We start from the raw sequence: 15,917 nt of genomic DNA, 5'->3' as shown, positions 1-15,917 counted from the left end.
CCTAGCCTCTACCCCCTAACCCCCAGCACCTTCCCCTAGCCTCTACCCCCTAACCCCCAGCACCTTCCCCTAGCCACTACCCCCTAACCCCCAGCACCTTCCCCTAGCCTCTACCCCTAACCCCCAGCACCTTCCCCTAGCCACTACCCCCTAACCCCCAGCACCTTCCCCTAGCCTCTACCCCCTAACCCCCAGCACCTTCCCCTAGCCTCTACCCCCAGCACCTTCCTCTAGCCTCTACCCCCTAACCCCCAGCACCTTCCCCTAGCCACTACCCCCTAACCCCCAGCACCTTCCCCTAGCCACTACCCCCTAACCCCCAGCACCTTCCCCTAGCCTCTACCCCCTAACCCCCAGCACCTTCCCCTAGCCTCTACTCCCTAACCCCCAGCACCTTCCCCTAGCCTCTACCCCCTAACCCCCAGCACCTTCCCCTAGCCTCTACCCCCTAACCCCCAGCACCTTCCCCTAGCCTCTACCCCCTAACCCCCAGCACCTTCCCCTAGCCTCTACCCCCTAACCCCCAGCACCTTCCCCTAGCCTCTACCCCCTAACCCCCAGCACCTTCCCCTAGCCTCTACCCCTAACCCCCAGCACCTTCCCCTAGCCTCTACCCCCTAACCCCCAGCACCTTCCCCTAGCCACTACCCCCTAACCCCCAGCACCTTCCCCTAGCCTCTACTCCCTAACCCCCAGCACCTTCCCCTAGCCTCTACCCCCTAACCCCCAGCACCTTCCCCTAGCCTCTACCCCCTAACCCCCAGCACCTTCCCCTAGCCTCTACCCCCAGCACCTTCCCCTAGCCTCTACCCCCTAACCCCCAGCACCTTCCCCTAGCCACTACCCCCTAACCCCCAGCACCTTCCCCTAGCCTCTACCCCCTAACCCCCAGCACCTTCCCCTAGCCTCTACTCCCTAACCCCCAGCACCTTCCCCTAACCTCTACCCCCTAACCCCCAGCACCTTCCCCTAGCCTCTACCCCCTAACCCCCAGCACCTTCCCCTAGCCTCTACCCCCTAACCCCCAGCACCTTCCCCTAGCCTCTACCCCCTAACCCCCAGCACCTTCCCCTAGCCACTACCCCCTAACCCCCAGCACCTTCCCCTAGCCTCTACCCCCTAACCCCCAGCACCTTCCCCTAGCCTCTACTCCCTAACCCCCAGCACCTTCCCCTAGCCTCTACCCCCTAACCCCCTAGCCTCTACCCCCTAACCCCCTAGCCTCTACCCCCTAACCCCCTAGCCTCTACCCCCTAACCCCCTAGCCACTACCCCTTAGCTCCTACCATGTACCCTTAAAAGCAGTGAGATCAGGGCAGATGTCCTCTCCTGGCGTCTCAGCGTCATAGTAATATCTGACAGGGGATGTTATATCACACGGTTACTCTTCAACCACGAGGGAGGGAGGGATGGAGGGAGGGATGGAGGGACACTAACAGGATGGCTTTGTTCACGTTATGACATAACTGGTCAACTTTGGTTGTAGTTTGGTCAGAGATGGTCTATAATGTTGAGGTTGTATTTGATCTCCGGCCCCAGGCCAGAGTCCAGCTGTGTGTGAACATATCATCTATCTGAGAGAAGAGTAGCAAGTCTGTTCTGTTCCATTGCACTACAGGGATTCCCAATCCTGCTCCTGGGAACCCAAAGGGATGCACGTTTCTGGTTTTTCCGTAGCGCTAATATTCTTCATTAAGCTAATAAATGTATCATTGAGCCTTTAGTTTGAATCCGGTGTGTAGCACGAGGCCTGTGGTTGGAGACCAGGATTGGGAAACCCTAAAGTACAAGGTTCTGTATCACTCCACTAACCTGCCATATCAAGGTTCTGTATCACTCCACTAACCTGCCATATCAAAGGTTCTGTATCACTCTACTAACCTGCCATATCAAGGTTCTGTATCACCACTAACCTGCCATATCAAGGTTCTGTATCACTCCACTAACCTGCCATATCAAAGGTTCTGTATCACTCCACTAACCTGCCATATCAAAGGTTCTGTATCACTCCACTAACCTGCCATATCAAAGGTTCTGTATCACCACTAACCTGCCATATCAAGGTTCTGTATCACTCCACTAACCTGCCATATCAAAGGTTCTGTATCACTCCACTAACCTGCCATATCAAGGTTCTGTATCACCACTAACCTGCCATATCAAGGTTCTGTATCACTCCACTAACCTGCCATATCAAGGTTCTGTATCACTCCACTAACCTGTCATATCAAGGTTCTGTATCACCACTAACCTGCCATATCAAGGTTCTGTATCACTCCACTAACCTGCCATATCAAGGTTCTGTATCACTCCACTAACCTGCCATATCAAGGTTCTGTATCATCACTAACCTGCCATATCAAAGGTTCTGTATCACCACTAACCTGCCATATCAAGGTTCTGTATCACTTCACTAACCTTCCATATCAAGGTTCTGTATCACTCCACTAACCTGCCATATCAAGGTTCTGTATCACTCCACTAACCTGTCATATCAAGGTTCTGTATCACCACTAACCTGCCATATCAAGGTTCTGTATAACTCCACTAACCTGCCATATCAAGGTTCTGTATCACTCCACTAACCTGCCATATCAAAGGTTCTGTATCACTCCACTAACCTGCCATATCAAGGTTCTGTATCACCACTAACCTGCCATATCAAGGTTCTGTATCACTCCACTAACCTGCCTTATCAAGGTTCTGTATCACTCCACTAACCTGCCATATCAAAGGTTCTGTATCACTCCACTAACCTGCCATTTCAAGGTTCTGTATCACCACTAACCTGCCATATCAAGGTTCTGTATCACTCCACTAACCTGCCATATCAAGGTTCTGTATCACCACTAACCTGCCATATCAAGGTTCTGTATCACTCCACTAACCTGCCATATCAAGGTTCTGTATCACTCCACTAACCTGCCATATCAAGGTTCTGTATCACACCACTAACCTGCCATATCAAGGTTCTATATCACTCCGCTAACCTGCCATATCAAGGTTCTGTATCACCACTAACCTGCCATATCAAGGTTCTATATCACTCCGCTAACCTGCCATATCAAGGTTCTGTATCACCACTAACCTGCCATATCAAAGGTTCTGTATCACCACTAACCTGCCATATTAAGGTTCTGTATCACTCCACTAACCTGTCATATCAAGGTTCTGTATCACTCCACTAACCTGCCATATCAAGGTTCTGTATCATCACTACCCTGCCACATATACATTCTGGGACGTTTCTATTGGTGGGTGTGATCCCTGACCTCTTAACCCCTAGGCTGGTCAGCTGATTGCCTGCAAGAGTGGGGTCAGTTCATCACCCTGGCCATCCCAAGTATGCTAATGCTGTGTCTGGAATGGTGGACCTTTGAGATCGGCGGCATCCTGGCAGGTACTGTTGTTATATCATAATAACAATAATTCCTCCTATGTCCAAAATGACACCCTATTCCAGCGTTTCCAAAATGTTGGTCGCTGGGACCCCAATGGGTGGGTGCACGGTTAGTTTATGCCCCATCGTTACACAGGTGATTGAAATTATCAAAACTTCTTGATTATTTCAATCGTTTGTTTAGTGTTTGGGCAATAACCAAAACGTGCAACCCTTGATAACCATGTAAATCTCTCTCGGACAAGGGGACTTTTCAATATGTTCGGCTCTACTCTCCCTGCTCTCCCCTGCTCTCCCCTGCTCTCCCCTGCTCTCCACTCTCCCCTGCTCTCCCCTGCTCGCCCCTCTCCCCTGCTCTCCCCTCTTCCCGTGCTCTCTCTCCCCTGCTCTCCCCTCTCCCCTGCTCTCCCCTCTCCCCTGCTCTCCCCTCTCCCCCTCCTCTCCCCCTGTCTCCCCTCTCCCCTGCTCTCCCCTCTCCTCTGCTCTCCCCTCTCCCCCTCCTCTCCCCCTGCTCTCCCCTCACCCCTGCTCTCCCCTCTCCTCTGCTCTCCCCTCTCCCCCTCCTCTCCCCCTGTCTCCCCTCTCCCCCTGTCTCCCCTCTCCTCTTCTCCTCATCACCACTCTCTCCTCATCACCCCTCTCTCCATATGTTCCCTTTCTCTCCTCATCACCCATCTCTCCATATCTTCCCTTTCTCTCCTCATCACCCCTCTCTCCAAATCTTCCCTCCATCTCCCTCTGCCTCTCTCCCGACTCTCTCCCTATTTGTCCTCTCTCCATATCTTATCTCTTTCCCCTCGCTCTCCCTCTCTCCCCTCTCTCGTCTCTCTCCTGATCTCCCCTCTCTCCATATCTTCCCCCTCGCGATTCTCTCCTGTCTCTCTCCATTCTCTCTCCCTTTCTCTCTTCCCCTCTCCCTTCTCTATCTTATGTATCTTCCCTCTCTCCCTATGTCCCCTTCTCTCTCCATCTTTCCTCTCTCCCATTTCTTCATCTCTCCTTATCATCCCTTTCTTCCTATCTTCTGCCTCTCCCCTCTCTTAGGTCTTATCAGTGAGGTGGAGTTGGGGGCTCAGTCTGTTGTCTATCAGCTAGCTGCCATCACCTACATGGTAAAATCACACTGTCTATCAGCTAGCTACCATGGTAAAATCACACTGTCTATCAGCTAGCTACCATGGTAAAATCACACTGTCTATCAGATAGCTACCATGGTAACATCACACTGTCTAACAGCTAGCTACCATGGTAACATCACACTGTCTATCAACTAGCTACCATGGTAACATCACACTGTCTATCAGCTAGCTACCATGATAACATCACACTGTCTATCAGTTAGCTACCATCACCTACATCACACTGTCTATCAGCTAGCTACCATGGTAACATCACACTGTCTATCAGCTAAGTACCATGGTAACATCACACTGTCTATCAGCTAGCTACCATGGTAACATCACACTGTCTATCAGCTATCTACCATGGTAACATCACACTGTCTAACAGCTAGCTACCATGGTAAAATCACACTGTCTAACAGCTAGCTACCATGGTAACATCACACTGTCTATCAGCTAGCTACCATCACCTACATCACACTGTCTATCAGCTAGCTACCATGGTAACATCACACTGTCTATCAGCTAGCTACCATGGTAACATCACACTGTCTATCAGCTAGCTACCATGGTAACATCACACTGTCTATCAGCTAGCTACCATGGAAACATCACACTGTCTATCAGCTAGCTACCATGGTAACATCACACTGTCTATCAGCTAGCTACAATGGTAACATCACACTGTCTATCAGCTAGCTACCATGGTAACATCACACTGTCTATCAGCTAGCTACCATGGAAACATCACACTGTCTATCAGCAAGCTACCATGGTAACATCACACTGTCTATCAGCAAGCTACCATGGTAACATCACACTGTCTATCAGCTAGCTACCATGGTAACAGCACACTGTCTATCAGCTATCTACCATCACCTACATGGTAACATCACACTGTCTATCAGCTAGCTACCATGGTAACATCACACTGTCTATCAGCTAGCTACCATGGTAACATCACACTGTCTATCAGCTATCTACCGTGGTAACATCACACTGTCTATCAGCTAGCTACCGTGGTAACATCACACTGTCTATCACCTAGCTACCATCACCTACATGGTAACATCACACTGTCTATCAGCTAGCTACCATGGTAACATCACACACTGTCTAACAGCTAGCTACCATGGTAACATCACACTGTCTATCAGCTATCTACCATGGTAACATCACACTGTCTAACAGCTAGCTACCATGGTAAAATCACACTGTCTAACAGCTAGCTACCATGGTAACATCACACTGTCTATCAGCTAGCTACCATCACCTACATCACACTGTCTATCAGCTAGCTACCATGGTAACATCACACTGTCTATCAGCTAGCTACCATGGTAACATCACACTGTCTATCAGCTAGCTACCATGGTAACATCACACTGTCTATCAGCTAGCTACCATGGAAACATCACACTGTCTATCAGCTAGCTACCATGGTAACATCACACTGTCTATCAGCTAGCTACAATGGTAACATCACACTGTCTATCAGCTAGCTACCATGGTAACATCACACTGTCTATCAGCTAGCTACCATGGAAACATCACACTGTCTATCAGCAAGCTACCATGGTAACATCACACTGTCTATCAGCAAGCTACCATGGTAACATCACACTGTCTATCAGCTAGCTACCATGGTAACAGCACACTGTCTATCAGCTATCTACCATCACCTACATGGTAACATCACACTGTCTATCAGATAGCTACCATGGTAACATCACACTGTCTATCAGCTAGCTACCATGGTAACATCACACTGTCTATCAGCTATCTACCGTGGTAACATCACACTGTCTATCAGCTAGCTACCGTGGTAACATCACACTGTCTATCACCTAGCTACCATCACCTACATGGTAACATCACACTGTCTATCAGCTAGCTACCATGGTAACATCACACACTGTCTAACAGCTAGCTACCATGGTAACATCACACTGTCTATCAGCTAGCTACCATGATAACATCACACTGTCTATCAGCTAGCTACCATCACCTACATCACACTGTCTATCAGCTAGCTACCATGGTAACATCACACTGTCTATCAGCTAACTACCATGGTAACATCACACTGTCTATCAGCTAACTACCATGGCAACATCACACTGTCTATCAGCTAGCTACCATGGTAACATCACACTGTCTATCAGCTATCTACCATGGTAACATCACACTGTCTATTAGCTAGCTACCATGGTAAAATCACACTGTCTATCAGCTAGCTACCATGGTAAAATCACACTGTCTAACAGCTAGCTACCATGGTAACATCACACTGTCTATCAGCTAGCTACCATGGTAACATCACACTGTCTATCAGCTAGCTACCATCACCTACATCACACTGTCTATCAGCTAGCTACCATGGTAACATCACACTGTCTATCAGCTAGCTACCATGGTAACATCACACTGTCTATCAGCTAGCTACCATGGTAACATCACACTGTCTATCAGCCAGCTACCATGGTAACATCATACTGTCTATCAGCTAGCTACAATGGTAACATCACACTGTCTATCAGCTAGCTACCATGGTAACATCACACTGTCTATCAGCCAGCTACCATGGTAACATCACACTGTCTATCAGCTAGCTACAATGGTAACATCACACTGTCTATCAGCTAGCTACCATGGTAACATCACACTGTCTATCAGCTAGCTACCATGGAAACATCACACTGTCTATCAGCTAGCTACCATGGTAACATCACACTGTCTATCAGCTAGCTACCATGGTAACATCACACTGTCTATCAGCTAGCTACCATGGTAACAGCACACTGTCTATCAGCTATCTACCATCACCTACATGGTAACATCACACTGTCTATCAGATAGCTACCATGGTAACATCACACTGTCTATCAGCTAGCTACCATGGTAACATCACACTGTCTATCAGCTATCTACCGTGGTAACATCACACTGTCTATCAGCTATCTACCATGGTAACATCACACTGTCTATCAGCTATCTACCATGGTAACATCACACTGTCTATCAGCTAGCTACCATGGTAACATCACACTGTCTATCAGCTAGCTACCATGGTAACAGCACACTGTCTATCAGCTATCTACCATCACCTACATGGTAACATCACACTGTCTATCAGATAGCTACCATGGTAACATCACACTGTCTATCAGCTAGCTACCATGGTAACATCACACTGTCTATCAGCTATCTACCGTGGTAACATCACACTGTCTATCAGCTATCTACCATGGTAACATCACACTGTCTATCAGCTATCTACCATGGTAACATCACACTGTCTATCAGCTAGCTACCATGGTAACATCACACTGTCTATCAGCTAGCTACCATGGTAACAACACACTATCTATCAGCTATCTACCATGGTAAAATCACACTGTCTATCAGCTAGCTACCATGGTAACATCACACTGTCTATCAGCTATCTGCCATGGTAACATCACACTGTCTATCAGCTAGCTACCATGGTAACATCACACTATCTATCAGCTAGCTACCATGGTAACATCACACTATCTATCAGCTAGCTACCATGGTAACATCACACTGTCTATCAGCTAGCTACCATGGTATTATCACACTGCCTATCAGCTAGCTACCATGGTAACATCACACTGTCTATCAGCTAGCTACCATCACCTACATCACACTGTCTATCAGCTAGCTACCATGGTAACATCACACACTGTCTATCAGCTAGCTACCATGGTAACATCACACTGTCTTTCAGCTATCTACCATGGTAACATCACACTGTCTATCAGCTAGCTACCATGGTAACATCACACTATCTATCAGCTATCTACCATGGCAACATCAGACACTGTCTATCAGCTAGCTACCATGGTAACATCACACTGTCTATCAGCTAGCTACCATGGTAAAATCACACTGTCTATCAGCTAGCTACCATGGTAACATCACACTATCTATCAGCTAGCTACCATGGTAAAATCACACTGTCTATCAGCTAGCTACCATGGTAACATCACACACTGTCTATCAGCTAGCTACCATGGAAACATCACACTGTCTATCAGCTAGCTACCATGGTAACATCACACTGTCTATCAGCTAGCTACCATGGTAACATCACACTGTCTATCAGCTAGCTACCATGGTAACAGCACACTGTCTATCAGCTATCTACCATCACCTACATGGTAACATCACACTGTCTATCAGATAGCTACCATGGTAACATCACACTGTCTATCAGCTAGCTACCATGGTAACATCACACTGTCTATCAGCTATCTACCGTGGTAACATCACACTGTCTATCAGCTATCTACCATGGTAACATCACACTGTCTATCAGCTATCTACCATGGTAACATCACACTGTCTATCAGCTAGCTACCATGGTAACATCACACTGTCTATCAGCTAGCTACCATGGTAACAGCACACTGTCTATCAGCTATCTACCATCACCTACATGGTAACATCACACTGTCTATCAGATAGCTACCATGGTAACATCACACTGTCTATCAGCTAGCTACCATGGTAACATCACACTGTCTATCAGCTATCTACCGTGGTAACATCACACTGTCTATCAGCTATCTACCATGGTAACATCACACTGTCTATCAGCTATCTACCATGGTAACATCACACTGTCTATCAGCTAGCTACCATGGTAACATCACACTGTCTATCAGCTAGCTACCATGGTAACAACACACTATCTATCAGCTATCTACCATGGTAAAATCACACTGTCTATCAGCTAGCTACCATGGTAACATCACACTGTCTATCAGCTATCTGCCATGGTAACATCACACTGTCTATCAGCTAGCTACCATGGTAACATCACACTATCTATCAGCTAGCTACCATGGTAACATCACACTATCTATCAGCTAGCTACCATGGTAACATCACACTGTCTATCAGCTAGCTACCATGGTATTATCACACTGCCTATCAGCTAGCTACCATGGTAACATCACACTGTCTATCAGCTAGCTACCATCACCTACATCACACTGTCTATCAGCTAGCTACCATGGTAACATCACACACTGTCTATCAGCTAGCTACCATGGTAACATCACACTGTCTTTCAGCTATCTACCATGGTAACATCACACTGTCTATCAGCTAGCTACCATGGTAACATCACACTATCTATCAGCTATCTACCATGGCAACATCAGACACTGTCTATCAGCTAGCTACCATGGTAACATCACACTGTCTATCAGCTAGCTACCATGGTAAAATCACACTGTCTATCAGCTAGCTACCATGGTAACATCACACTATCTATCAGCTAGCTACCATGGTAAAATCACACTGTCTATCAGCTAGCTACCATGGTAACATCACACACTGTCTATCAGCTAGCTACCATGGTAACATCACACTGTCTATCAGCTAGCTACCATGGTAAAATCACACTGTCTATCAGCTAGCTACCATGGTAACATCACACACTGTCTATCAGCTAGCTACCATGGTAACATCACACTGTCTATCAGCTAGCTACCATGGTAACATCACACTGTCTATCAACTAGCTACCATGGTAACATCACCCTGTCTAACAGCTAGCTACCATGGTGACATCACACTGTCTATCAGCTAGCTGCCATGGTAACATCACACTGTCTATCAGCTAGCTACCATGGTAACATCACACTATCTATCAGCTAGCTACCATGGTAACATCACACTATCTATCAGCTAGCTACCATGGTAACATCACACTGTCTATCAGCTATCTACCATGGTAACATCACACTGTCTATCAGCTATCTACCATGGTAACATCACACTGTCTATCAGCTAGCTACCATGGTAACATCACACTGTCTATCAGCTAGCTACCATGGTAACAGCACACTGTCTATCAGCTATCTACCATCACCTACATGGTAACATCACACTGTCTATCAGATAGCTACCATGGTAACATCACACTGTCTATCAGCTAGCTACCATGGTAACATCACACTGTCTATCAGCTATCTACCGTGGTAACATCACACTGTCTATCAGCTATCTACCATGGTAACATCACACTGTCTATCAGCTATCTACCATGGTAACATCACACTGTCTATCAGCTAGCTACCATGGTAACATCACACTGTCTATCAGCTAGCTACCATGGTAACAACACACTATCTATCAGCTATCTACCATGGTAAAATCACACTGTCTATCAGCTAGCTACCATGGTAACATCACACTGTCTATCAGCTATCTGCCATGGTAACATCACACTGTCTATCAGCTAGCTACCATGGTAACATCACACTATCTATCAGCTAGCTACCATGGTAACATCACACTATCTATCAGCTAGCTACCATGGTAACATCACACTGTCTATCAGCTAGCTACCATGGTATTATCACACTGCCTATCAGCTAGCTACCATGGTAACATCACACTGTCTATCAGCTAGCTACCATCACCTACATCACACTGTCTATCAGCTAGCTACCATGGTAACATCACACACTGTCTATCAGCTAGCTACCATGGTAACATCACACTGTCTTTCAGCTATCTACCATGGTAACATCACACTGTCTATCAGCTAGCTACCATGGTAACATCACACTATCTATCAGCTATCTACCATGGCAACATCAGACACTGTCTATCAGCTAGCTACCATGGTAACATCACACTGTCTATCAGCTAGCTACCATGGTAAAATCACACTGTCTATCAGCTAGCTACCATGGTAACATCACACTATCTATCAGCTAGCTACCATGGTAAAATCACACTGTCTATCAGCTAGCTACCATGGTAACATCACACACTGTCTATCAGCTAGCTACCATGGTAACATCACACTGTCTATCAGCTAGCTACCATGGTAAAATCACACTGTCTATCAGCTAGCTACCATGGTAACATCACACACTGTCTATCAGCTAGCTACCATGGTAACATCACACTGTCTATCAGCTAGCTACCATGGTAACATCACACTGTCTATCAACTAGCTACCATGGTAACATCACCCTGTCTAACAGCTAGCTACCATGGTGACATCACACTGTCTATCAGCTAGCTGCCATGGTAACATCACACTGTCTATCAGCTAGCTACCATGGTAACATCACACTATCTATCAGCTAGCTACCATGGTAACATCACACTATCTATCAGCTAGCTACCATGGTAACATCACACTGTCTATCAGCTAGCTACCATGGTAACATCACACACTGTCTATCAGCTAGCTACCATGGTAACATCACACTGTCTTTCAGCTATCTACCATGGTAACATCACACTGTCTATCAGCTAGCTACCATGGTAACATCACACTATCTATCAGCTATCTACCATGGCAACATCACACTGTCTATCAGCTAGCTACCATGGTAACATCACACTGTCTATCAGCTAGCTACCATGGTAACATCACACTGTCTATCAGCTAGCTACCATGGTAACATCACACTGTCTATCAGCTAGCTACCATGGTAACATCACACACTGTCTATCAGCTAGCTACTATGGTAACATCACACTGTCTATCAGCTAGCTACCATGGTAACATCACACTGTCTATCAACTAGCTACCATGGTAACATCACCCTGTCTAACAGCTAGCTACCATGGTAACATCACACTGTCTATCAGCTAGCTACCATGGTAACATCACACTGTCTATCAGCTAGCTACCATGGTAACATCACACTGTCTATCAGCTAGCTACCATGGTAACATCACACTGTCTAACAGCTAGCTACCATGGTAACATCACACTGTCTAACGGCTAGCTACCATGGTAACATCACACTGTCTAACGGCTAGCTACCATGGTAACATCACACTGTCTATCGGCTAGCTACCATGGTAACATCACACTGTCTATCAGCTAGCTACCATGGTAACATCACACTGTCTATCAGCTAGCTACCATGGTAACATCACACACTGTCTATCAGCTAGCTACCATGGTAACATCACACTGTCTATCAGCTAACTACCATGGTAACATCACACTGTCTATTAGCTAGCTACCATGGTAACATCACACTGTCTATCAGCTATCTACCATCACCTACATGGTAACATCACACTGTCTATCAGCTAGCTACCATGGTAACATCACACTGTCTATCAGCTAACTACCATGGTAACATCACACTGTCTATCAGCTATCTACCATGGTAACAGCACACTGTCTATCAGCTAGCTACCATGGTAACATCACACTGTCTATCAGCTAGCTACCATCACCTACATCACACTGTCTATCAGCTAGCTACCATGGTAACATCACACTGTCTTTCAGCTATCTACCATGGTAACATCACACTGTCTATCAGCTAGCTACCATGGTAACATCACACTATCTATCAGCTATCTACCATGGCAACATCACACTGTCTATCAGCTAGCTACCATGGTAACATCACACTGTCTATCAGCTAGCTACCATGGTAACATCACACTCTCTATCAGCTAGCTACCATGGTAACATCACACTGTCTATCAGCTAGCTACCATGGTAACATCACACACTGTGTATCAGCTAGCTACCATGGTAACATCACACTGTCTATCAGCTAGCTACCATGGTAACATCACACTGTCTATCAACTAGCTACCATGGTAACATCACCCTGTCTAACAGCTAGCTACCATGGTAACATCACACTGTCTATCAGCTAGCTACCATGGTAACATCACACTGTCTATCAGCTAGCTACCATGGTAACATCACACTGTCTAACAGCTAGCTACCATGGTAACATCACACTGTCTAACGGCTAGCTACCATGGTAACATCACACTGTCTAACGGCTAGCTACCATGGTAACATCACACTGTCTATCGGCTAGCTACCATGGTAACATCACACTGTCTATCAGCTAGCTACCATGGTAACATCACACTGTCTATCAGCTAGCTACCATGGTAACATCACACACTGTCTATCAGCTAGCTACCATGGTAACATCACACTGTCTATCAGCTATCTACCATGGTAACATCACACTGTCTATTAGCTAGCTACCATGGTAACATCACACTGTCTATCAGCTATCTACCATCACCTACATGGTAACATCACACTGTCTATCAGCTAGCTACCATGGTAACATCACACTGTCTATCAGCTAACTACCATGGTAACATCACACTGTCTATCAGCTATCTACCATGGTAACAGCACACTGTCTATCAGCTAGCTACCATGGTAACATCACACTGTCTATCAGCTAGCTACCATGGTAACATCACACTGTCTATTAGCTAGCTACCATCACCTACATGGTAACGTCACACTATCTATCAGCTAGCTACCATGGTAACATCACACTGTCTATCAGCCAGCTACCATGGTAACATCACACTGTCTATCAGCTAGCTACCATGGTAACATCACACTTTCTATCAGCTAGCTACCATGGTAACAACACACTATCTATCAGCTATCTACCATGGTAAAATCACACTGTCTATCAGCTATCTACCATGGTAACATCACACTGTCTAACAGCTAGCTACCATGGTAACATCACACTGTCTATCAGCTAGCTGCCATGGTAACATCACACTGTCTATCAGCTAGCTACCATGGTAACATCACACTGTCTAACAGCTAGCTACCATGGTAACATCACACTGTCTAACGGCTAGCTACCATGGTAACATCACACTGTCTATCAGCTAGCTACCATGGTAACATCACACTGTCTATTAGCTAGCTACCATGGTAACATCACACTGTCTATCAGCTATCTACCATGGTAACATCACACTGTCTATTAGCTAGCTACCATGGTAACATCACACTGTCTATCAGCTATCTGCCATGGTAACATCACACTGTCTATCAGCTAGCTACCATGGTAACATCACACTATCTATCAGCTAGCTACCATGGTAACATCACACTATCTATCAGCTAGCTACCATGGTAACATCACACTGTCTATCAGCTAGCTACCATGGTATTATCACACTGCCTATCAGCTAGCTACCATTGTAACATCACACTGTCTATCAGCTAGCTACCATCACCTACATCACACTGTCTATCAGCTAGCTACCATGGTAACAGCATACTGTCTATCAGCTAGCTACCATGGTAACATCACACTGTCTATCAGCTAGCTACCATGGTAACATCACACTGTCTATCAGCTAGCTACCATGGTAACATCACACTGTCTATCAGCTAGCTACCATGGTAACATCACACTGTCTATCAGCTATCTACCATGGTAACATCACACTGTCTATTAGCTAGCTACCATCACCTACATGGTAACGTCACACTATCTATCAGCTAGCTACCATGGTAACATCACACTGTCTATTAGCTAGCTACCATCACCTACATGGTAATGTCACACTATCTATCAGCTAGCTACCATGGTAACATCACACTGTCTATCAGCCAGCTACCATGGTAACATCACACTGTCTATCAGCTAGCTACCATGGTATCATCACACTGTCTATCATCTAGCTACCATGGTAACATCACACTGTCTATCAGCTAGCTACCATGGTAACATCCCACTGTCTATCAGCTAGCTACCATGGTAACATCCCACTGTCTATCAGCTAGCTACCATGGTAACATCCCACTGTCTATCAGCTAGCTACCATGGTAACATCACACTGTCTATCAGCTAGCTACCATGGTAACATCACACTGTCTATCAGCTAGCTACCATCACCTACATCACAATGTCTATCAGCTAGCTACCATGGTAACATCACACTGTCTATCAGCTAGCTACCATGGTAACATCACACCGTCTATCAGCTAGCTACCATGGTAACATCACACTGTCTATCAGCTAGCTACCATCACATACATCACACTGTCTATGAGCTAGCTACCATGGTAACATCACACTATCTATCAGCTATCTACCATAGTAACATCACACTGTCTATCAGCTAGCTACCATGGTAACAGCACACTGTCTATCAGCTAGCTACCATCACCTACATCACAATGTCTATCAGCTAGCTACCATGGTAACATCACACTGTCTATCAGCTAGCAACCATGGTAACATCACACCGTCTATCAGCTAGCTACCATGGTAACATCACACTGTCTATCAGCTAGCTACCATCACCTACATCACACTGTCTATGAGCTAGCTACCATGGTAACATCACACTGTCTATCTTCTAGCTACCATGGTAACATCACACTGTCTATCAGCTATCTACCATGGTAACATCACACTGTCTATCAGCAAGCTACCATCACCTACATCACACTGTCTATCAGCTAGCTACCATGGTAACATCACACTGTCTATCAGCTAGCTACCATGGTAACATCACACTGTCTATTAGCTAGCTACCATGGTAACATCACACTGTCTATCAGCTAGCTACCATCACCTACAT

General features: G+C 46.0%; 1 protein-coding gene across 2 annotated transcripts in view; it reads left to right on the top strand.

The window, feature by feature from the left end:
• LOC106604060 (multidrug and toxin extrusion protein 1) overlaps positions 1-15,917 on the top strand; it is a 65,712-nt gene that overhangs the window by 21,274 nt on the left and 28,521 nt on the right. For both annotated transcript variants that reach the window (XR_006769704.2, XM_045717483.2), the window contains exons 9-10: positions 3,287-3,400; positions 4,445-4,512. Coding sequence is in view for 1 of the 2 variants with exons in the window: in XM_045717483.2 (XP_045573439.1) it covers positions 3,287-3,400; positions 4,445-4,512 (182 nt within the window). In the remaining variant the exon portion in view is untranslated. The remainder of the gene's footprint in view (positions 1-3,286; positions 3,401-4,444; positions 4,513-15,917) is intronic.

The sequence above is a fragment of the Salmo salar genome, chromosome 04 (assembly GCF_965601325.2).
Source record: "Salmo salar chromosome 04, fSalSal1, whole genome shotgun sequence".
Taxonomy (NCBI): domain Eukaryota; kingdom Metazoa; phylum Chordata; class Actinopteri; order Salmoniformes; family Salmonidae; genus Salmo; species Salmo salar.
This window is presented reverse-complemented; position numbering and strand designations above follow the sequence as displayed.